Source organism: Scatophagus argus, chromosome 21 (genome assembly GCF_020382885.2).
Source record: "Scatophagus argus isolate fScaArg1 chromosome 21, fScaArg1.pri, whole genome shotgun sequence".
NCBI lineage: Eukaryota > Metazoa > Chordata > Actinopteri > Scatophagidae > Scatophagus > Scatophagus argus.
The window spans coordinates 13,184,889-13,209,387 of record NC_058513.1 but is presented as its reverse complement, the minus strand read 5'-3'; the positions used below and the strand labels follow the sequence as shown (position 1 = coordinate 13,209,387).

General features: G+C 41.2%; 1 protein-coding gene across 2 annotated transcripts in view; it reads left to right on the top strand.

Annotated features, from left to right (window-relative positions):
- The window catches only part of LOC124052919 (testican-2-like), a 40,196-nt gene extending 15,697 nt beyond the window's left edge, over positions 1–24,499 (top strand). The window contains exons 2-11 of one of the 2 annotated variants that reach the window (XM_046377712.1): positions 2,262–2,270; positions 4,372–4,417; positions 11,685–11,799; positions 16,036–16,144; positions 16,652–16,766; positions 17,490–17,609; positions 17,736–17,954; positions 21,018–21,080; positions 21,935–22,072; positions 22,655–24,499. In XM_046377712.1, coding sequence (XP_046233668.1) covers positions 2,262–2,270; positions 4,372–4,417; positions 11,685–11,799; positions 16,036–16,144; positions 16,652–16,766; positions 17,490–17,609; positions 17,736–17,954; positions 21,018–21,080; positions 21,935–22,072; positions 22,655–22,800 — 1,080 coding nt within the window. In that variant the 3' untranslated portion in view covers positions 22,801–24,499. Of the gene's footprint in view, positions 1–2,261; positions 2,271–4,371; positions 4,418–11,684; positions 11,800–16,035; positions 16,145–16,651; positions 16,767–17,489; positions 17,610–17,735; positions 17,955–21,017; positions 21,096–21,934; positions 22,073–22,654 lie in introns of both variants that reach the window. The other variant, XM_046377711.1, reaches the window with a different exon arrangement.

Sequence of the window (24,499 nt, the reverse complement as noted above, 5' to 3'; positions counted from 1 at the left end):
ATATGCAGACGTTGTCGAAAGCTTATATTTTAAGTGTAATTTAGAGTTTGGCAGAATTGTCCTGTGGACTTTCTCTTCTGGTAATAAGGTCACCTTGACATCCATAATGTTAAATTTTATTGCTGTCAGTATTTTTTTCTAGTATGCAATCTAGTGTTTTTCCTCCTATGAGAATGCTGACCATTGGACTGGCTAGCTCACATACTCCATGCTAGGAAACAGATATGCAGTGAAGAGTCAAACGTTCAGCTTACCTTTGTGGTTGTCATGTAGAGCTGGAATTTGTATGAACACTCTGGTGTCAAGCGCTCAGGATGAGTGTGTGTGTGTGTGTGCGTGTGTGTTGCAGTGGGTGGCGATGGGGTCGGGTGGTTCAGGGTTATCTGTGGTATTTATGTCACCAGCAGACGGAGCTGACGGTCGAGGTGAGATAGACGTCAACTCCGAGGAGCACAGTCAGGCTTGTAGCCAAACGCTGTCAGCCTAATAGCAGCGAGCGGTCCGGGAGGAGCAGTCGCAGCATCTGGATAGTCAAGCTCCATTAGCCTCCTGGCTCTGTTTTACACCGGCTGCATTACAGCCTTGTTGACAAATGGCAGAAGAGGTGGTGTATGTGATATGAATCACATAACTCAAGGGACCTCCACCATGAATATCATACCCCCTTGCTCCCTGATCTTTTCCCTCCTCCTCTTCCCCTCCCTCTTGTCTGAGCTTGCTGCGAACTATAGCAGCAGCCTGGCTGGGATTCAGTGGGACAGCATTAGCTCTCAACCTTGGTGAAGGACTAAATGCAGGCTCAGTCTGGTGTCCTTGCTGTCACACTGCTGTTGGGAGAAGATAAGCACTCCAGCCTTTAGGACACGCTGGAGGACTCCCATCGGCCCCTGCAGGACTACAAGCTGGATTAATTGCAGAAGCTCTGCGAATAATTAATTCAGCAATCGTTGCGTCTGACAAGCGACATGGTGCACACGTATCTTTGATGAAGGGATTTTATGATAGTCCACTTTTATTCCAGTGTATGCAAAAGCAGTCTCTGTGGCTGATTTAAGGGCTGAGCAATTATTTTGATGGTCTTATACTGTGGTGTCACCCTGAGGTTCAGTGTTACAGCTCTAACCTTTAAAATGCCATGCAAAGACACAGATCTGAAAAGGAGAATTTATTTTATCTGACAGCGAGGTTGTTTGCATATGACACATCTCAAGTCTTCTTTTTTTCTTCTTCTCGCATGACCCATCAGAGAAATCCAGACGATTCTGAGTTTTGTGATATTGCCTCTCGTTTATGTAACACCTGGACATTTTAACTGCTGCAGAGAAAATATTTACCCCTAAGAAACAGTCTCTGAGGTGAAGTCTTGACTCCCGCTGTGGCTCGGTGATGAATTCTTGCTTTAGCCTTTTAGAGCCTTCCGCTGGCTTTTTGGCTTGTCCTTGTGCGGCCTGTAAATTGTTCATTGTGATATATTAAGTGGACAGGTATGGTCGTGTGTGTGTATAAGAATTAGGTTTATTTACTGGGTTGAGCTGCTGAAATAAACCTTGCAGTGCTATATTTCTCTCAAACACAGCAGAGCATTGAATGATGAAACACACGGGGAGAGGCTGTGGTGGGTATTGATGTGTGGTGCCCTTGGACGGAAGCCAAGACGGTGAAATGGAATGAAAGGAGAGCAGTCATTCCCCTGTTAACTCAAGGTTGTGCTTTACAGGAGCTATATCTGTCTGTGTTGTCAATGGTACGCTTAGTAAATGTGCACTACGTGTCTGCAGCGACTATAAAAAAACATCACATCACATCTAAATCACATCTGCCTGTTGACTTTGAAGATTCTCACCAATTTGCCTGTATTTTTCCAAGGCTGATGCGCTATGTCATGGCTCATCCACAACTTCTGAGCTGGCAGGAGTCTGGCGTTTTGGCAGTTGCTTGTAAACAGCCATAGAATGAGCCTTTAGTGATCGGGACCCCTGCCAGCTCATAGAAGTGGCAGCGGATCATCCTCGGTTAATAGGCGCTCATAATCCTCCGTGAATGTCTCATGTTGTCCCCCGAGAGGAGCGAGACTAAGGCATGCATTTGCAATCAGCGTGCATTAGGGGCTGACAGTTTAACTGCTGCCATAACTGTAACAAACCAACCCGCTGTTTGCATGCTGAATGGGAGTAAAATGAAAACTGTAAAGTGTTTTTTTATCTGTTTTAACAATGGCTCTCTCTTTCTTTCTCCCCTGCTGCTGCTTGGCATTGCTGCAGGAAGTCGAGGTTAGTGTCTGTTTTGTAAATTAGTACAATGCACTGTCTGTCGCTCTTTTGATGTCTCTGTTAGGCTGTAGGTGTCAGCTGTCCGATGAGTAGGAGCTCACCTAAAAAAGTACATATAACACAAAGTCACTGTCTAAAAATTTGTCTTTGACTGTGATTCAGAGGTGAAAAAAATCCATACGAAACAACAGCATAAACAACTACTAAACTACTGCTTTCTAGAAAATACGTAGCATCTTTTAAAACTCAGTTCACTCCGGTGAAATCACCAAAAAATTCTCTTTAACTCCTCACCCTGCACACAATATTTAAGATGCCTTCGGCTGTACTTGTTCAGCTCAACTTGAGAGCTCAGTCTTTGTGTCCCCTGAGCAGAATAAGACGCAGCTAAACTGAACAGACCTGATCCTCAGGGTCCTCTCTGGGCCTCATGCCGAGTAGTAACCGCTTTATAGTTGATCCTCTCTGTCCTGACATAGAGAGAAATGGGTCAGAATGGATACAGCAGGGGGACACTGAATTTTTATTATCATTCCAGCACAACACCACCCGGGACACAATCTGAAAACCAGAGTTAGTTTGCAAATATTCCCTCTGCAACAGTGCAGAAGCCTAAGATAGTCGTAAGTACTTTTATGAAATGCATTTAAGCCCGCAGAGTCTCACCGTGTGCTGTTTACTCCATGTTAGAAGCTTCGTCTACAGCCACAGCCACAATGATGACTAAAAAAACCCAAAACAAAACAAAAAGTAGTATAATAATTATGGGATTTATTTATTTAGCTTCAAGGTATTTGATAAGACTGATGCCTAAACATGTCAAAAAGTTAACATTCTTTGCCTTGGAAACAGCAGTTGACAAAACAAAAGCTGACAGAAACAATCTAAACTCAGTGTCGTCTGTCAGCGTTCTCTGGTGCTTTTAGCTGAATCACATGGTCCTCATCAGCTCAACTGTCACAAAGCCGTAGCTGTGCAAACCTTCCACGATTCTGATCAGTCTGTCAACCTGCTGAGGAGGACTGTGTGAAGCAAGTTCCTTCGAATATCTCTGAAACAAAAATTCAATACCACTCTGATGTCTGTATTCTAAACAGGAAGCCAGAGCCAGCAGGAGCTTAGCTAACCAGACTCTGTACAAAACTAACAAATTCTGCACAGCAGCCCGTCCATACAAAAAACAAAGTGTAAAAACAACACTAAAACAATGGCTGTTTAGCATACAGACATCGGTACTAATCTTCTCACAAAGAAAAAACCTAAGAAAGAAACTTTGCACACTACAAAGAACAAGAAAGCCTTGTGGTACAAATGTCTTTTCTAGTTACTATCTCAGTCAGCCAGGCTGATCTCCTCAGGGCATTCACACTGAGTCTACGGCCCCTCAGAGGCAAAGTCACCTCTAGAACAAATCCTTTAGGGAGGACCAGCCAAGAGGATCTGGCCTGATGATCTGGGGCTGCTCGCTGGCTCGTATGAGGACAGCAGGTCTGAAATGTAGCTGTGCATCACGCCTAGAAGTGCACTGAAAAGTGGTAAACAAGCTTGATGTGATCTTACACTATTCGGCAGCTGCGCAAGCACCAATTTTATTTCTGTCTCTAGGGGTTTTTTATTAGTTATTTTAACTCAAAGAGCTAAATCAAGATGCAAAATGGAGATAACATTTATTAATCGTTTTGTATCGCCTACGAAACTCCAACAGCCTTTCCAATTTAGGACATGCCTCACTTGTGTTTTGCTCCCCTAAAGAGCCAACCATCCACAAATAACCATCACCTACAACACAGCAAAGAGGTCCAAAGTGAAAGTTAGCGTTAATACAGAGCACGTGAAATATATTGACTGAGTAATGTTAGCTTGCTTGCTAACACGGATGAATTTTTGCTTAAGAGCTGAATGTATTTAAATTGCTAAAATCATACATTTAAACTGCTATTCGTAGCGTGTGGCGAGGTTTCTGCATTTTGCATGTCTGTTATCTTCATTATTTATCCTCTTTTGAATTTTCATTAGGCATGACTGCAAGAGCACACTTGTTCCATTGTGTTACTTAATATGAATTATTAAATCCATTAATGCAAATATATTTCCTTTCCAGGATGACTACATCAAAAACATGGAAGAAAACATGGGGTCTGATGAAAGTAAGTCAGAATAAAATCATTTCATCTTAGTAGAAAAGATTTTTTCAGTGGTCATGGGCACGGCTGTGTGGATTCATTCGAAGTTGCAGAGGCTATTTGCAAAGATTTTCAGTATTTAAATGGCTTTACTTAAATGGCCAGTTTCTCTGTAAAGAAATAAAACTGCCGTATTTCAGATTCGATTGGCATAATCAATGCTAAGTGCTGTCTGCCTTTATACATCTGCTTTAGACAGTGAAACAGTGCTGAGCACATTACGGAAGCGCTGGCTTCTCTTAATTGCAGCAGTTGTCTGAGGTCATCCAGCGTGAGGTGAGCGCTGATCGGGGGTGTCAGAGCTTGTTGAAGGTGAGAACACAGTTGTGATTCAGGAAAGGAAAGGCTGGGCGTACGCTTGGATCCATTAGTTTGAAAAGCCTTCTATAATTGCCTTTGCTGCTGAGGGCTCAACTCAGAACTCCCACCAGGCTCCATTTACCTCCATGGGGTCTGTTTTTTGTTGGAAAAAAAAAAAATCTTACTGTCAGAAAATCAGCTGTGGAGAAAGAATTGAGACAATGTGAAAAAGATGAACAGTTTGGTGTTATTTCAGTCAAACGGCCTTTCTGTTTTCAACTGGAATGAAAATGTTATTAAAAAGTACTTAGAGGGTGCATTTTCAAAGCATAACAAAAAGTCAATATGTCTTTTAATGTGTTGTCTGCTCCGGTTTTCACAATGTGACTGCTGGTGGAAATCAGCTGCCACTAGTGGTCGCTGTTCAAGAGCCTTAGCTAAGAATTAAAGCGTCTAAAATCAGTATTTTTTGTAAAAGATGGATCACGTGAAAATTTGAACGTGAAAGGGGGTTGCTTCTGGTGGTGAACCGAGGACTTCACATCAAGTCCAATTCGAGCTACAATATAGCGATATTTGATAACTGTAAGTCGCATACATTTAAGTGTTTCTCTCCATTAAAAGGTATTTTCTTCATTATTTCCCAAGAAATTATACCATATATACGAGTATCGACTTGGTATGTTTGGCAAAATAGATTCAAAACCACATTGTGCAGCATCAGCGTGGACCTCGGTCATGTTATTTTGTTATGAGTCGCATGTGTTGGTAGACTTTGAGCAACTGAACTGCGGATTAAGCTAATCAAACGCTACACTGCCTGTGGTGGAGGTAATGAAGTGAATTATGAATAATGTCACAGGTCATGTTATGAGAAGTTCTATTCATATATGTTGTAGCCAAATGAGCAGGCCCTTAGGATCAGGAGTGTGTTCCTGATGCGAGGTGAGTGGGAGGTCGGGTGTAGCACTCCACCCACACTGCCTCACTTAAAAGACTCGCATCAAAGAAGAAAGATGTGAGATGAAGCTGCTCCAGATGTTATCCCAGTCATCTGTTCTTACAACAGGGAGAATAACTAATGTAGTCTCTAAAAAATGCCTCGTTTGCCATAGTGTGGGCGATGTTCGTTTGAATACCATTGATTTCATCCCTGTCCCAGCTCCCACCGGGACTAATTCTGCAGACCTAATTGATCAGGGTGCTTTTCATTGCAAATTAAACAAGACAGCAGAAACTCCGACATGGTGTACCTGCAAGCCCCGGATAGAACAAAAGAGCTAAAAGGAGGCTTCAGACACCTCTGGTGCTTTTTTAGTGAGCTGATAAAGACATCAGCTCGACTCTGCAGAGTCTGCTCTGTAAATGAAGGCCATTTCAAAACAATAAGGTGCCTGCTGCTCTGACTTAACAGAGGGCCTGCCACGTTTGACCTTGACATCCTTTATTCAGTCCTTCATTCATTCATTTTTTTGAAAAAAAAAAGGAAAAAAGAAAGAAAACTTCTTTTATGCCAAGAGTATAATTGAGCTTTGTGATTGTACTTCCATTTCTACTACAACTTTGGGAAATTATTCAGACATAATGTGTTCTAAAAGGAATTAGAGGTGATTTTGTCTCAGGCTATTTTAATACAGCGAACACTAAATAAACCCAAGAGTAATTGCCTATTTTCTAAAATGATGGCAATTGCCAATCCAGTTGAGTCTAATTTTCTTAAAGCTGTAAAATGGGCTGATTGCTCTCTTTTTTAAAAAATATGCTTTTAATATTTATATTTTGGTTTTCAGACTGGTGCTACTGTTTCTTGGCAGCCCAATAACAATCCTTTTCCTTGGTTTTGTCCAGAAAATCTAAAGTATTTTATTAAATAGACACTCTGACAATTTGAATATAAAGCAAATGGCTGATGAAGGCCTTTGATGGAGTACCCTGTCTAACTGCAAGGCTTCATGTTCAGCAGAGCGGAAGTTGATCGTGGCTGAGACAACAGCCATGTTCTTTGTTGTCGATCGCAGTGTAATAATAACAGTGATCTCAGAGAGGTTGGTCACAGGCTCAGTGCAGGCCCATCGCCTCTGCTGAAATGATTTCAGGAGGATTTAAAACCCATAATGGCCCTTACACGTACTGGCCCTGTGCTGAATCCTCAGTTCTCAAGCAGGCGGGGTGATAAACACACTTCATCTTTGATGCAAATTAAATCTTGTGTTTCTATTTAATTTTCAGTATGTAGGAGTTGTATAAGAATATTTTGTGAGGGATGTGTCTGGTTATAAGCTGTTGCTTGAAGGCAGACTTGAAGGTGCTCTTAAATGCTGAACATGGGAGCAATGAGAGAGAGTTGCACATCTGAAACTCTACTGGAAACACCAAGCTGTGTTTCTATGGGAACAGTAAATAAAGCAATGTGTGTTGGCATGATTGAAAACATCAGATTTAATAAAAGGTTAGGCCATAAACCAGTTAACATGATTGTTTACATCACACATTCAGCAATACAAACATGTGGATGTTTAGAAACCTTTCTAAATCTTCACTAAAAAACATTTCTTTATTATTCTGCGTTTCTTAGATTAAGATGAATCAATTTCAGACATGACTTGGGAAATAGTCCATGCTTTATTGCTCATTGTTTCCATTTGGAAGCCCACTTTATTGTTTTGGTTCGCTCTCACCAGAGAGAAGGAAGTTTGATATAACCAGGCATTGTGAGCTGGCTTGACAAAACCTAAAACCCCAGTCGGAGATAACCAGTACCATGACGATGGTTATCAGCGATATTTGTTAAAAGAGGCTTTCTGCTTCAGGCTATATGCTTCAGGTTCCCACAAAAAGGCGCATTTGGTGCACCATGTTCTTCTTCTGTACAAAACGGAATGATTTTGTTTCGCCTACTTGAGTCAGGAGGAAACAGGTTGTTATAATGAAGAGCTATGATAAACCCAACGTAGACTGCCTGTGCAGCAACAAATGTTGGGCAAACAAAGTTAACAGCTAGCTGGTGAACATATTGGACAATTTAATATCCAAATATCCCCTCAGGAAATGATGCAGGCCAAAAAACGGAGCTAAAATGAGAGTCAGAACACCAGGTGGCCAGAAGTATTGCTCCTAATGATTGCTTATTAGCTAATGCTAATTGCACCACACACACAAAACAGTCTGTTTTGTTTTTGCAATACTATTTTCCACCAAACCTCACAAAGTTCAACTCCCTTTCAACAAATACAGCTATTAATATTGAGTGGTTTTTTGTTTGTTTTATTTATTTTTCTCCAGTATTTCTGTCTTGTAGGCGTGGCCTTTTTCACATACACCACAAAAGCTTGCATTTATCAACGTTAAAACCAAATGTAGTTTACAATCAACAATCCTGCAAAATTTGATGACGTCTCATCAGCAGGTGGAGCTGCAGCAATTTAAGGCTGGAAGTGTGATACAGTTGGAATTATCTCACATTTATATTCATCAATGCAAAGCTATGATAATCCTGGAGGAAAATGAGATGTTCTGGGAAAAATTGGTAACCATCAGCTATGCATGAAATGTATGGTTTTATCTCAATATGAGTATCCATATTTTCTATTATTTAACTAACACATAGAGAGGATTGCAGCCTTAGTACCTGTGTGTGCTCTCTGAGTGCTTTCTGGTTTTATCTGATTCTTCCTTATGCATCCAGACTGTGCAGTGCACGGCTCACTGCACAGTCTGTAGCTGTGGCTTCTATGTGAGTGGACAGCAGGTAGAGCAACTGTTCAGTGGCCTAAGAATAATAAAATGGCACAGAAGAGAGTGGCAATAGTTTCAGGTATATTATGCCACTAAAAAAATAAAACTCCCTTCCTCTATTAAAGTTCATAGTCCATAAGTGGAACCTTTTCCTTTACTACAATGTTAAGCCTCATATTCTGATGGCAACCACCAACAAAATATACCCTGACAGTCTCTGTAAGATAAATCAGAAGCCTTAGGAGTGATGAGTGCCACTAAAAAATAACTGTTGTGATCTATTGAGGCATACAGAAACTGTGAAACAGCTTTACTTTCTTTATTGTGAAGAAATAGTCAGAATGATATGCATGGTGACAGTTTATAGGGGGACTTTTTGGAGGTTTTATGTATTAAATCAAATGACAAATGGCAGACAAATGTACCATCAGCAGTGCAGTCCAGGGGTAAATCATTACAGAGCAGAATACCTGTTGGAAAAGATCAAGTGAATAAAAGTCAAGCGGTCAAAAAATATTTTAGATGGGATGAGGCTTTCAGTTTTCATTCAGCTCTGCCCGAATCCAGTTGTCTGTCTCTGAGCTTCTCTGCTGAACCTAAATGTTACATCTTGTATATTCCTTCCTGAGAAGTGGAATAGGGATATTTAAGTAATCAGCTTGACTATTTACTGCCTGCTGTTAGGATGGGTCGGGCATTTCTGGAACAACTGTACAAATTATATATACAAGTTCCATTTTGAAGATAATAATGGGATTTTCTGCTCATGTTGCAACTACTATCATACTTGCTCATTAATTCTGAGCGCAAATACACCCATTATCATGTTTCATCCTTTTGGACAAACTTCAGCAAATCATAAATAAAATGAGAAAGATTAAAACTGAAATGTGTTGATTTATTAACTGAAAATGCATGTGTGCTCCAAAATACTCACCCCGATGGACAATCACGTGATGAACCCGCCAGCGTTTTCTTCATTTCAACAGAAAATATTGTTAAAGCATCTTACAGTGTTTGAGAGTAACTGCACCAAATGTGCTAATCCTGCTGGCCCTGACACTTAGAGGTGACAGCATACACACCCTGTGCAGCAGTGATGAGGCATGGAGTTCTTTTATAGGATGCTACCTGATCTTACCCAACGGAGCCTCTTCGAATCAATCAGCCAACAGAAGCCCGTGCTGCTGTTTTTCCTCCCTCCATGTAGTGAAGAATAACTCTTTGAGAAGTTTTTCTAACCAACCTGAGCTGAACTCTGTAAACCTGTGACCTCGGGACTGAAAGGAAATCACGAATCAAATCACGTTATATTTTTTGTACCTGTTATCCAGCTGTTGGTTCCCTCTTCAAAGATATTTTCTTGATCCCACAGATCTTATGTCTGCCCTGAATGATAAAATGTTTTCTCGGGGCAAAACTAACATTTAAATCCAATATTTCCACCAGGTTACAGAGGCTGCCTTACTCCTCTCTTCTCTTCCTCTTTGGGAATAGGAAAATGTTAGGAGAGGAGTTTCAGCACTCACATAACATGGGAGGCAATTAAACCTTTGGTCTGATGTCTCTGTGGTTTTGAGAAATCTATTGAAAAAGCATTAGAGAGTAAATGTGAGTGAGGCAGGACAAATTTGACTACTTTTTAATGTATAAATTGTGCAGATACTGAGTGGAAACTAGCACTAAAAGAGATTAATCTGAAGAGCTGAAGCAAACTCACTTCACCAGAAAGGTTGATTCAAATGTCAGATGTGGTACCTCAAAATCATAAAATGTATGTCTCATGAGCTGTTTCGAGTTCATTGATGTTGGTATGATGAGGGAAACCCATTGAAAAAGCAAATAAGTGCCATAAAAAGTCCATGTAGTAATTAAACATTTCTATAAAATATAGAGTGGTGAGATCATAAATGGCTCTAGGGATCTTAGAAGCTTGTCTCATAATAAAAATGCAAGGCTGGTGGATGACAAGCTAACTTGGAAGTGATGCAGGACTTTGGATTTGTATGAACTTCAGTCACCAGCTTCCTGTCTGCTCTTACAGAACAAAAACACCACAGGCACACGGTCTCCTACCAGTATGTATTTGGATTCCCTCACAGTTGTCGTGTCATCCATAAAAGTCAACTCTTCCCACATAACTCCGTGCTGTAGCTACAGAGTATCACCTAGTCTCAAGATTTGCAGCGATCTGGCTGGCAGCCATATCGTCTGTTGACCGTGTTGACTACAAAGCAGCTGCTCAAAGCTGACTCAGGATTTCACAGCTTAAATTTCTCTCCCCGACCGCCACTTGCCACTCACTCTTAAATTTATCTCAGCCTTTAGTTTCCCAAGGCCTCTCTAGCAAGGCGGCGGTAAATGGACTGGGACAATGTGACATCCGGTTTCGGATGGCATTGACCACAGGCTGGGGAGAGGTGGAGGACATGGTGCTATTTCCATCTCAGTCTATCAGTGGAAAAGAGCTTGGCACTGAATAGTTCAACTCTCCAAAGATAGAGAGAGATGCTGAGGAGGGAGGGAGGGAGCAAGGAGGGAAGAAAGACAAGGAACAGTGGAGACAAAGATGGAGTGTGTGTGTGTGTTTGTGTGTGAGAGGGAGAAAAGGCAAGACGGGAGAGACGGTGATAAGTTGACGTGGGGGAAGTGAGATGTGACAAGCAGAGAGAAAGAGATGCTCAATCAGTGCTGTCAGGGTTTTTCGCAATCAGAGACAGCCGTCGGAGACTGCAGGCAGTACTATTGACGACAGGCTGCCTCGCTAATGACAGCGAGGCGTCCATGTTTTCAGCAGTGCTGACTATAAAATCAATGGGCTCATTTGTGCACGCTGCCAGAAAATTTTTCATTACACATTTCATGATTTTTATTGCATATGCTTGTGTGAAAGAGTTTTATGAGGTTGGAAAATAATTTTAAACCATGTAAATATGCAGAACCTGATTATACAGCACACAAAATAGCTGTTTTGCTGGTGTTTTTTTTAGGGGAGGAAGTGAGTACTTTCTGTCAGTCTGTTGAACACATGCTCCTTGTCAAATAAAACAATTTTTCTTTAAAAAAAAAAAAGAGAGAGAGAGAGGAAAAGTTTGTGTTTTGCTCCTGGAGGCGACTGAAATAAAGAATTAGAACAAAACACCTCAGCTGTGATTGACGTGTCTGGATTCTCAGTGTTGTTGTTTTGTGTTTGCAGCCGTAGACACCACCAAGGACCCATGCCAGAATGTGAAGTGCAGCCGCCATAAGGTGTGTGTCGCTCAGGGCTACCAGAGGGCCATGTGTGTCAATCGCAAGAAACTGGAGCACAGGTAGGTGGTGAATTCAGTGCTAAAGTCAGGGGGAGACTTATTTTGTGTTGCCACTGTTAGGGAGATTTCTGCATGGACGCGACAGACGTTGGTGTCAACAGCTGTTGGCTGTGCATCAGTTAAAAGCCTTTCAGTGTCGGGTTGGAGAGCTATTGATTAAACTCAGTAAGAGGGCCAGAGAGTGTCATGACTCAGGACTGACGTAATTTCAGCTGAACACTCATGCTGTGCAATGACTAATTAACTGCGTGGATGGAGAGTGGTGAAACTGAACACTAGACAGTAAATAATGGGCAGAAATGTTTTGTTTTTTAAGCAACAGAATACACTATATAAATTAAAGTATTGGGACACAGCTCTTTATCATTGAATTCAGGTGTGCTATGGGGTGAAATGCAGTGAAGGGAAATCTTAATGCTTCAGCATTCCGAGACATTTTGGACAATGCTATGCTTCCAACTTCCAACAGTTTGTTGAAGGGCCTTTTCTATTCCAGCATGACTGAGCCCCAGTGCACAAAGCAAAGCTCCATAAGGACATGGTTGGATGAGTTTGGTGTGGAAGAACTTGACTGGCCCACACAGAGCCCTGACCCCAACCCCATCCAACACCTTTGGGATGAATCTGAACATAGATTGCGAGCCAGGCCTTTTGGTCCAACATCAGTGTCTGATCTCCCAAATGCTCTACTGCATGAATGGACAAAATATCCCACAAAAATACTCCAAACTCTTGTGGAAGGTATTCCCAGAAGAGTGGAAGCTGTTGTAGCTGCAAAGCTGGATATGTATTTAAAATGCAATGTCTCTAAACGTGTCCCAATACTTTTGTCTATATAGTATGTTTCAATGTTATGAATTAAGTGGTATTTAAATTGCAATGTTCATTATTCAACACTGATTACACATCAAAACCAGGTTTGCAGTTTCTCATAATATTAAAATCTTTAAGACCGTTATTTACTTCCGCCGACCATCCTTATATGTGGCTTCAATTAAAACCATAATAATTATGCTCCCCTCAGACACACGGGAAAGAGATCCTAGTTTAATGGGTAACACTTAATGTCAAGGGCACATATCGTTAATTAATGCTTGACTAATACATGACTCATCATGATCTACTCTGATGCATAATGTATTATGAATCCCCCGTGACTCAGTTTCAATTTATAATGAAGCCACCATTACTTTAATTACTTAAGAGTACATGGATCTTCAGTTTGTGAACTTGTACATTTATGCGGTTAAGACAGACTAAAATTAACATCATCAAGTCAAATGTCAACAGATGAAAGTGCAAGCCTTTTCAGCTCAGTGAGAAAGTAAGTCAGTAGAAGTAAGCAACAGATTCACACGCATTTCAACACAACATACAGTATGAAACTGGCTGAAGAGGCTTTGATCAGTTCATCCTGTTTTTCATTACAATGTCTTTTGTATAGTTTATTTACAATCTGTCCAAAGCTGAAAGTGGGGGTTGATCAGATAAATCAGACATCATGTTCATGTCATATCATACGGCCTGTAAATCCATTCATATCAGTGGGCCTGGTGAAATATGGGGGGTTTTAAACAGCCATAGAAAGATGATGATGAAAGTTGTTTTGTTTTTTTTTATTTTATTTTCTAATGAGGTAAAACTGCCTTTGTTTGGTCTAAATTCGAGTTTACAGTTGTGTTGTCTAAATGGCTGAGACAGGAAGTAGTCAGAAAACAGACAGTGATTCTTTTGGACAGGTAAGAGACATTAAGAAGACTGGAACATTCAGGCAATACGTGCAGTCTGAGAAACTTTTATTTTGAGTCAGTCTTTTACTTGAAATGACAGCTAATGTAGCGGCAAGTGACAGTAAGAGGATAATGGTAAAATGTAGTGTAACAGCAGCGCAGGAGGAGAAGAGTCATAAACCTGACTCAGTAATGTCATTTACACAACAATAACTCTGTTTAGCTTCATTAGCTGGCCTACCATAAGCTGCTGGTCATACCAGACCAAGTGAGCCTGACGCAGCCAAACACCTGGGTGTATCAGTGAGTAACAGTGTGTTTTCTAAAGTTTATAAATTCAGCTTTTCATAATAAGTTTTTAGATTTTTATTTTCAAAAGTTACTTCATCCCACTCTAAATGAATGTAAACACGGTCAGGTGACTGGGTCAGGTTGGAAACTCCTCATGTGTTATGACATATGTTTTTTAAAACCCATGGAAGTAATTAAAGTTATTTTAATGAAAGCTTTTTCAAGGAATCAAGGAAACAAGACAAGATCCACCTTACTGTCCGTCACTTTTCGGTGGCGTTCTTACACGTCAGACCATTTGAGAAGCTGTCTGCGTGACTCTCCATGTCGATAACAGGGCCGTTTTAGGAAACATGGCATATGTTATTCAGTGTAAGTAGAAGCAGAGGAGAAAGAAGGGCAGGCTCAAAACCATGACAACAGAAGCCTATCAAAAATACCTTGACATTCATGGTATTTTAAACAGTCCTGACTTGACAAAGACCCTTTAGTTTTCTGAAATAAACCTCTCTGAATGGTATTTATCTATTCCTTCACACATTCATTCCACTTTGACTGAAAAACAAATGAGCAGGGTTGCAGTCTGAAAAGAATTAATGGAGTGAATTATTACTACCTGCGAAGTCTATCTGCTGCGACAGGCATTTATCTTTTTCAATAAAGTGCTTCATTTACAGAGTCACTCCAGAGATGAGAGAGAGACTGCGTCGAATAATGGGTAATAAGCACGAACGCGAGCACACCAAACCATCTTACTGTCATTAAGTAGCAGCCTCAGAAGGCGAGCCTAATGCTCCTGCTCACTGAACATGAAGTCAATCGCCGTGTGAGAGGAATGCGAGCGAGAGGTATTTCATGAAGCGTTGCATCCGAGTATTAAGAAAACAGTTTTATTTTTATTTACCCGGGATTGTAGATCTGTTCCTCTGAGGTTTCTGTTGCCACAATGAAAGTGAATGTTGCTTCAAAAATTCAACAGCAAGGCGTCTTCCCCAAACAGTTTCCTGTTACATTACATTTATTTTGTAGATTCTTTTGTCCAAACCAACTTGCGATAAGTGCATTCAAACTTGACAGGAACAAGATCTGGATTGGAGGCTCAGAAATGTACCACTCAACAAACAAGCAACTAAAAGCACGTTCAGTGCTGCGGTGCTCGTTGTTTTGTTTGTTTGCTTTTGAAGAGATGGGATATAAGTAAGTGTGGTGTCAAGCTGTCGTCTGAAGAGGTTATTTTCAGCCTGCAGCAGAAGCGGTGACTGTGCTGTCCTGCGTCTGGAGTTCATTCGACCAGTGTGGAAGACAGACAGACAGACAGACAGACTGGCATTATCTCACTCTGGAAAATTCACAGAGCTGTCTGTCAAGTGCTTTCTCTTCAGATGCTTTCTACAGAAGAAATAGTCACCGCTGTCACTGTGTTTGGGATGGTACTTTTGAGTTTTCAGCCATTATATTCCTGTGAACCTCTGGAAGACAATGTTGGTCAGTCGGTCTCTGACTTTGACTTCAGTATTTGAACAGCTATCTGACAGGTTGCCATGACATTTTGTAGAGACATTCATTATCCCCTATAATGGATGAAGCCTCCTAACTTTGATGATCCCCTTTCTCTAGTGCTAGATGACATTTTTGTTTTTTAATGTCTTGACTTATTACTATGAAATTCATTCGTGCCTCCCTCGTGATTAATTGTAATAACTTTGGTGATCCCTGACTTTTCTTCTATAGCGCCAGCATCGTCAAAATTCTACTTTGTCCAATACTTTGGTCCTGACCAGCAAACCTAAATACATTCCCGTCTACGTGAGCTTTACCTTTTGTAGCTATTTAGCAAATGTTAATATGCTAGCATGCTAAATTAGGATGGTTAATATGCTGAACATTATACTTGCTGATGTTTAGGATGGGTTTAGGAGCATGTTAGTCTACAGATTTAGCTCAAAGCAACACTACCCAAGTCTGGTCTCACAGAGCTGCTAGCATGTCTGTGGACTCTTGTTTACATGTTGTCTTGTTAAATACTGTGAGCACCATTAAAAAAATCAATTTGCATCTGGTTTCTGGAGCATCTAGGGGAGATACAGCCTGAAAACCTGGGAAAATAAAACTATATGCATGGTCAGATAGCTGCTCAGACACTCTGCTGGATGTAGAGGTAAATGAGAAAATTTTAGTGAGTTTCAACTTTCCCTTTTATTTCTTTTGTGTCCAGAGTCAAACAGTCTGGACAGCTGGAGACCCAGGAAAGCAGCTGCAAGCCTTGTCCTGTAACAGCGTCCTCACCTGTGTGTGGCTCTGATGGACACAACTACGCTTCTGAGGTAAAAGAAAATATTTTGCACCAGGATTTCTTTCTGAAATGACTCACTTAGTTAATTTTTCCTTTGCTTTAATACTGGATTCTGCCACCATAAAAGCCCTGAAAAAAAGAAATGGAAAGTGAAAGTGCCCGTGTCATCATTTTAAATAATGAGCGGAGTCCAGTCAAGTGCTGTTTCCTGCTGCGCTGACATATACGTGGGCACAGCAGGGCAGCATAGTTCATCACTGCTCGCGGGAGGACAAGTGCACCGCCTCAACGTGGCTGTATGATTAATGACTGACGTGCTTTTGAGTGGCATCACGTACACCGGCCACTGCCAGGACTCTTTATTGATTTATGTATAGTTTTTAATTTTGACCTTGCATGAAAAGGTAGCAGAAAATGACAGCTCATTTTTGCTGCCTTTCTCTAAGTGCAGTGTCTCATCTGAATGAGCAATCTCTTTTTCCTGCGGTCACCCCCATAAATATTTTAACTACATCTCTCTCTCACTCCTTCCTTACAGTGTAAGCTGGAGCAGCAGGCCTGTCTTACAGGCAAGGACCTGAGCGTCATGTGTACTGGCTTTTGCCCCTGTGCCACAGCCTCCATTGCCAGCACAAATACTGAAACCAAACGTGGCAAGTGCCTTTTCTTCACCTCCTTCATATATTCATGCATCCTAATATTGGGATTCACACCTCCCTGTCTGCATCGCTGTCATCCCTTTCATGAGTCAAGGTTTCAAAAAAAGAAAGTTATGATGCATATGTGACCACGCAAAGCACGCTGTCAGTAGAACAGGACTCCAGGCTTCTCTCAGAACCAATCAACCCAATGTTGGACGTTTAGGATCAATATTCACCAATTTCAGAGATTACTGTTATCCAAATACCCCCCATGTGGTTAAACTGCTCTTTCAATCATGTGGTGATTAATTATTTAGAGTGTACACTATCTGTCTTTGCAGTCAAACAGTATTGATTGTCCAGGCTCTTGGGCATGTAAAAATGCCAATGGATCAAATGGATGAAATGTTACTCCTGCTTTTCATCTGCACCTTGGAATAAGTGCTTAGCCTGAAACTGAAAGTAGATTTCTATCGGAGAACAGGAATTTGCTGCAGCGGTTAATTGCGAAATAACGTTTTCTTTGATTAGCAGATTAATGACAGCATGAAAATGTGACTGTACACCTCAGCAGCTTTACAGTGAGGCTCAGCCTGCACCTTTCATTCTGTTCACTGTACATCAGTAAGAGCAATATGAAACAGTTCATCAGTGTCTTTTGGAAAGGTCAGGCAGCTTGCTGTTCAGTGTCTGCCAGGGTTGTGAGTCCTTGGATTCCCTTCTTTGCCTTCACAGAGAGCTGTACTGGCCAAGACCTAGCAGACCTGGGCGACCGCCTGAGAGATTGGTTCCAGCTCCTTCATGGAAATGCAAAGCAGAATAACACTGGCAAGCTCAGAGTCAGCGCCGCATCAGGTTAGAAACTGACAAAGCAGCTTACTTACTGTCTGCTGTCTCCAAATTTACAATTCAATTATTTAAGCAAAGAAAAGTAGCATCAACCAAAAGAAACTGAAGTACTCTGCAAATTATTTCTGACAGCACTGGACAGGAGCCTTGTAGCCAGCTGCAAAGACTCCATTGGCTGGATGTTCTCAAAGCTGGACACCAACAGCGATCTGTACCTGGATCAGGCTGAGCTGGCTGCTATTAACCTGGACAAGTATGAGGTCTGCATCCGGCCCTTCTTCAACTCCTGTGACAGCTACAAGGATGGGAAGGTCTCCACGGCGGAGTGGTGCCTCTGCTTCTGGAGAGAAAGTGAGTGAAGGGCTCTCCACTGGAGAAGCATAGAAAGTGGAGTCTGTTTTGAGTCATGTCTCTAAATAGGTGAAATATTAGTAAAGGCCCATCACAGAGAAATAGGGGGTGTGCAAACTCTGTTCCAACCTCTGTGCTGTCACTGACTGGCAAAACAAGACTGTTGTGGATGCTGTGGATGGTTTGTAAACAGTGGAATACACATAAACTGTATTCATGTATTTGTACCCCAACCCCAGAGAACTCACAGTACGGTCAAAGGAACTTTTAAATTTTAGGAAATATTGGGGGTGGGAATCTATAAGACTTACATGACACCATCATTGCCATGACATCACACCTGACATGAATATTAAACAGTTTTTGAATTTTTGTGACTGATGTCATTAAGTAACATTCAGTCAATCATGTAATTTTTAATGCAAAGTTGATAAGGTTTCAGATGTCTTTGTTATGGCAATTTGATATTCCCTAGCAAGCCTGGTTATCAAACTTAGAGGAACTGTTAACTTGATGTGTTAAAATTATTATTAAACTTTTATGTGTGGTTGGTTTTTACTTTTGCTGTCATGAAACCCTAATAACTGTGCCATGAATCTTTTCCTTGACTCAACTACCGTGGTACAATTTGGACCTGTCATAAAGATGTCATTAAGTTTTAAGACACTGTCAAATGATTTTATGACGGAGTCACGAATAATTAACTTGATCTCACCTACGGTGGTACAATTTCAACTTTTCATTAAGATATCATTAAATGTTATGAGGACATTTTGACTACAGTATCAAAGTGATTTACAGAGATTCTTGATGGACATATAGCTGTACTTGTTGCTAAAGTTACTGCTAACTGTAGCTACCATTAGCAAGTTAGCTCAGTTAGTCATGCAGTGAGTGCTCCTATTAGCTGACTTAGCCTTGGGGTACCATGAGCTACATCTGGCAAGAAAACCAGGCTGAGTTCGGCCTAGATCTGGCCTTGTCAATGAGATGAATTTCAGAGCTGCTGGTATTTCTTTGGACAAGCTCTGTCCCACCTGCTAGTTTTTTAATAAGCTAAATTACTCCATATTTATCACGCAGGTATGAAAGTGGTATTGAGCTCCTTGCAAGAAAGCCAATAAGCTTATTAACCTAGTGTGAAAGCAGGTTTTTCCAGCCTAATCAACATCTTCAGACCACATTCAGGTTGTCTGCTTCTCCTCTCTCCTCTCCCCTTCAGCAGTTCGTACCGATCATTCTTGAATTCTCCAAACGTTCATCTTTCACCGCCTCTCCTGGTCTGACAATATTCCCAGACATGATCAGCGGTTCTCTCCCCTGCTGAGAACAATCTGGGCAGCGCCTCTTTTATCTGAGTCATCTGACAGTTTGCCAGAATCACTTTCTGGCAATGTGAAAGTCTTTCTTTATGACCTTACTCAACTCTACCCATATTTGAGTTTTATCTCGCCAACATGCTGCAGTCCTTACCCGATTTAGGGTTCCCCTGGACTTACCAAGCCTGAAAAGGCTCCTTCCTAAGCTTGATGGCTGCTGCTTTCACTGCTGTTATTTTCCACTGTTTTCTTTGGTTGCCGCCACAGCAGGCACCAATGACTTTCTGGTCACAACACAGAGGAGCTCCATCTGCAATGATTCAATTTTTATAGTACTCTGATTCTGTGTTCTGACAAGCAACAGCAAGAAGAGTTCATGGACAGAGGTCTTAGCCAGGTATTTTTCATTCACTTTCACCGCATGCTTCCATTTATTTGGTCTGACCAATTGTGTCCTGCATCAAATGATACCTGGTACATTTGTGAACTATGCTTGAACACGGCATTCCCTTTTCACAATCTGTGATTAGCACCGAGGTCCAATAAAAAGGCATCAAAGTGTTCAGTCAACCTGCTCCTGTGGGTGCTGAGGTTGAAAAGAAGCTCTAAATCTATGTGTGCGGGTAATTGCACATCAGTTTTTACCAATGTACCTATGTTTTTATTGTTTGTTTTTGTCAGTACACTATTGCAGATGGCATCCGGTGCTCTTAGTACTTTCTGATGTCATGCTGTGTTCCCACATCTTAGTGCTGTAGGTGTTTTAATTATTATTAAATATTGAAACATGGTTGAAGGTCTGATTTAATATGATGTAATTATTTTGACAGAGATCTTCAATTGATATCAAAGTCCTCTTTTATGGTTAATGAAATTAAATGTTTCTCTTTTTTGGCTGCATAGAAGTTTAAAGCAGATTACCAGAGTTACATGGTGACACCGTGAGCTGGGATGAGAGAAATGTCAGGAAAATTATCACAGAATTAATCTGAAACCCCCTGGTGTGCTTGAATTATTTATTTAGAAATGAAGTTCCCTTTTGAAGCCGCGTTCCTGACATTTTATGTGTAGCTATCATGTTGAAGAATGTAAAATGATCAGGTGTCCTTAAGAATATTATCTTGCTGATAATCTACGTTCACTGTGCTATTTCAGTTGTGCACATTTGCAACATCCGACTGTTTGACCTTTACTAAACAAATGCAGGATATTTGTAGCAGCAACCTCATTTGAATGCCAATTATCCCATTGATTGGGCATTTAACCTGCATGCAGTAGATTGCACTGGCTCAGTAATCAATTTTTCATTACTAGCTGGTGATATTCATAAACTACTTCACACTGAGCTGTTAAGTAATAATAAAGAATGATATCATCTAGTTTTGTGCAAACAAAGTACACAGTAGAAATGTTGTGAAGACAGACACATTTTTGTGTGAAAATCTACAAATACTGAGGAAGGTTTATTGATTAGGGATCAATACGAGGTGTCTTTCTCTTCTTTGTTTCTATTTCTGTCTGTTCTAGAAGTGCATTTCTTCATCCTTCTCAAACTACGTCCATATGTTCTTTCACCTGAGCACCTGAGCTCGACAATCGATCGTGCGCTGAGGGAATGAAGTTTAAGACTTCAAATCAGTATGACAAAAAAGTGTAATTACGAAGAACATTGACTGAGATAAAGTTTAGGGAGAGCAGTTTTAGATTTTTGTCTGTCATCGCTTTTCTTGTTTGATTCTCACAGAGCCGCCGTGCCTCGCTGAGCTGGAGAGGATCCAAGTGCAGGAAGCAGCCAAGAAGAAGCCCGGTAAATGCATCCATTGTAAGATTACTGTGAAGTTAGGGATTTATTTGACCGAAGATTGCACAAACGCTGCACCTGCATAGAAACACCTTCCATACAGGAAATCACCACCGTCTCACTTCCATTCAAAGCCACATGGTCCCCCTGCCCTTGCTCCAGGTCTCCAGCATGCGCTTACGTAACCAGGCACTGGGTGTAGCGGACGAGAAGCTGGAGGAGGCTCATTTAGGAGATCACAAGCACACGCCTAGGATTAGGCACTAATCAGGCTGGGGCGGGGGGTGGATTAGGGGGCATTGCTGCCTTTGGGAAAGAGCAATGCTAATGCGCCTGTTTGGCTCCCCGAGATACTCAACAATACCTACCCAACATGAGCAACATGCTGCACAGCTGCTTTTCAGCCTTCTGAAGCCTACTCGTCTCATTGCATGTGTTTCCTCTAGTTTTCGTTGCTCGTTAGAGAACTTCGCTTTGAGTTTGACAAGAGAGTCCTGAGGGAGGCTGAAACAGTGGAGCTCTGTCACCGGGGCTGTCACTACATTTTTACATGCCACTCTCGCAGCACAAGGAAACACACACCATGCCAACATACTGTACGGAATCACATCCACCAGTATGCATGCTTGTGTAAAACAAACAGGGAAGCTTTCTCTGTAGAGAGGCGGATTTTTGAATGAGAATACCTCTGCCGAAAATCTGCCTCTCTACCCTGACTGATGGGCTTATTACAGGTTCACTAAGGCGTGCTGGCATTCTCATTTATGCAGAATTCATCGCAGACATCAGCATGAGGCAGCTGAGACAGTGTACTAAGGGTATAAATATTTTAACAACTCGGTATGTGCACGACCTTGCAGGTATGTACATTCCCAACTGCGATGAGGACGGCTACTACAGGAAGGTGCAGTGTGACCAGAACCGAGGGGAGTGCTGGTGCGTCGACCAGCATGGTGGCGAGATGATGGGCACCAGAATCCATGGCAACCCTGATTGCGGTAAGAGGGGGGCATTTGGCAAACAGACGAAAATGTCCTTCTCTTGATGTAATCATCTGTAATTGAGTCCTTGAAGTCATACTTAGGCAGAACATGAAAATATTTATCAGTCCTATTGTCCTGATTTTAGTGCACTGATCTGCCTTTTATTTTTTTACATTTATTTAGATAACAGGTTGTAGTATTTTTACTACATCTGCAGGTGTTTTTCCCTGTTTAAATAACATTTTAAAGGTTTTAGGACACAAATAGGAGAAATAACAGTTCCACCAATTGAAAACCCCAAGCTGGATTTTAGTATTATGAACAGGACTTAAAGAACTGCTTATTGCTCTCAGTTATAGTTTTGGTTAATCAGTTAATCGTTTAATCTATAAAATGCCAGAAAATAGGTTCTCAAACCCCTAGGTGTCTTCCAAATTAATTGTTTTGTCTCACTAACAGTCCCAAACCCAAAGATTTTCAATTTGCATTGATAAATACCAATAAAAAAGGCAAATCTTCACATTTCTGATTCGATTTATTGGATTATCTGTCAGGCGTTAATGCAAAATCCTTCCTTGTGTGTTTTTCCTTTTCCAGATGAAGTGGCAGGATATTCTGGAGATTTTGGGAGTGGGGTGGGATGGGAGGATGAAGAGGAGAAGGAGGCAGAGGACAATGGAGAGGAGGCAGAAGAGGAGGAAGAGGAGGAGGGCGAGGCAGACGACGGCGGGTACATCTGGTAGAACTGTCTGACCCCACGCAGAGAGCCGAGTCACAGCTGCTGGCCTGAAAATCTGCAGGGACAGCTCTCTCCTGACAACAAAAGATTCTGGGATCAGACTGGGGAGGCATGGGATTGTGTTTCATCTTGGTGGAATATGTGGTGCCGGTCCAGGGATGAGTTTTTCGTCTTTGATATGTGTAATTGCTTCATTCTCTTCTGTTTTTTGAGCAACAGAGCTTTTTGTTTTGCCATCCTGAAAAGCAGGACCCACTGACTACTGCGTCATAGGTAGCTCAAGTCCATCAGAATTCCTCTCTTGTCCAACCGCCATCTATGCATATAGAGATTACCAGTAATTTTGTATCGTGTGAACAATTGCTTGAGTGTTAGAGCCGCCGTCCCGCTGAAATGACCGGAGATCCGAAGTTTAAGGAGTAGTTTGACATTTTGGGAAATACACGTGTTTGTTTTGCAAGAAGCTTAATATCACTCTTGGGTTAAATTTTAAGTTCATGCTAGGAGGCAGTTAGCTTAGCTTATCATAAAGACTGGAAACAGGAGAAAAGTTGCAAGACCAAAACCTCTAAAGCGTACTAATTGTCAGCTTATATGTTGTCATTTAGTGAGCTTTTTGCTTAAGCCCCATTACAATAGTGTAAAAACATGTTGTTGTTTTTTTTATGGAGAAATGGTTTGAAAATGTTAACTGTCATTTTTACAATTTCTGTAGGCATCTTTGGTTACCTTTAGACAGATTTGGGCTATCTGTGGCCCACTGTACATTACCTACTCAACACCAAATGAAGAAGAAGGACATAGTTAGCGACTAGCTGCTGAACACAGAGGAGCATTTGATAGTTTAAGAGCCAGATATATCCCTCAGTAGTTTGTAGAGGCCAAAAACAGTGCCAAAAGAGAGTGAATATCGGATTTGAATTCATCAGGTTCATTCTTGTCAGTGCTGTGTTCACAACTTGTTTATGTTACCCCTAAGTGGCCAAAGAAATCAGTTATTACAGCTTTGACCTCGGCTAATAAGTGTCTCCTGGCTGTACCTTCATATTTAGCATACAGACAGAGGTATTGATCTTTTCATCTGTCTCGAGCTGATAGCAAATATATTCCCCAAAATGTCTAACTTTTTCCTTTAAAGCAGTTCAGTGCAATGTGCTTATCTGATTCCAAAATGATTCTGTATATAAATCCAGTGTAAATGATCTGTGAAGCAGATTTCGGGTCACTTCGGTTTAAAGCTACCTTTATGAGAAAGGTGCGCCACAGCTCATAGCATTTTTTAATTATACCTGCTTTATGAATTCAGTGGATACACACAACTGTACAGGACCTATATTTCCAGTTGGACTACTTTTATTGAAAACCTATAGAATGTACTTTAAAAGACCCGGCTACATTAGAAACCACTAGGCTTACTCCTCTGCTAACTCATGTCAAAGAATGTGCCACAACTGTTTTATTCTGAGTTTGCAACTTGAAAAAAATAGTATTTTGTGTTTATAAGAATATGTGTGCATTACTTGAAGTTCTGTGTGTATACTTGAATTCACGTTGTAATTTTTTTTTCTATGAGAATACTGTTGCCATGTCTTCATTCATGCTATTGCTAGGCCAGAAATTTGGTTGTTTTTAGTATTGCATGTTAGTAAATAAGAATGTACTTAGAGGCTGAGCACTTTACTAATAAAGGCACTGGAGCCAAA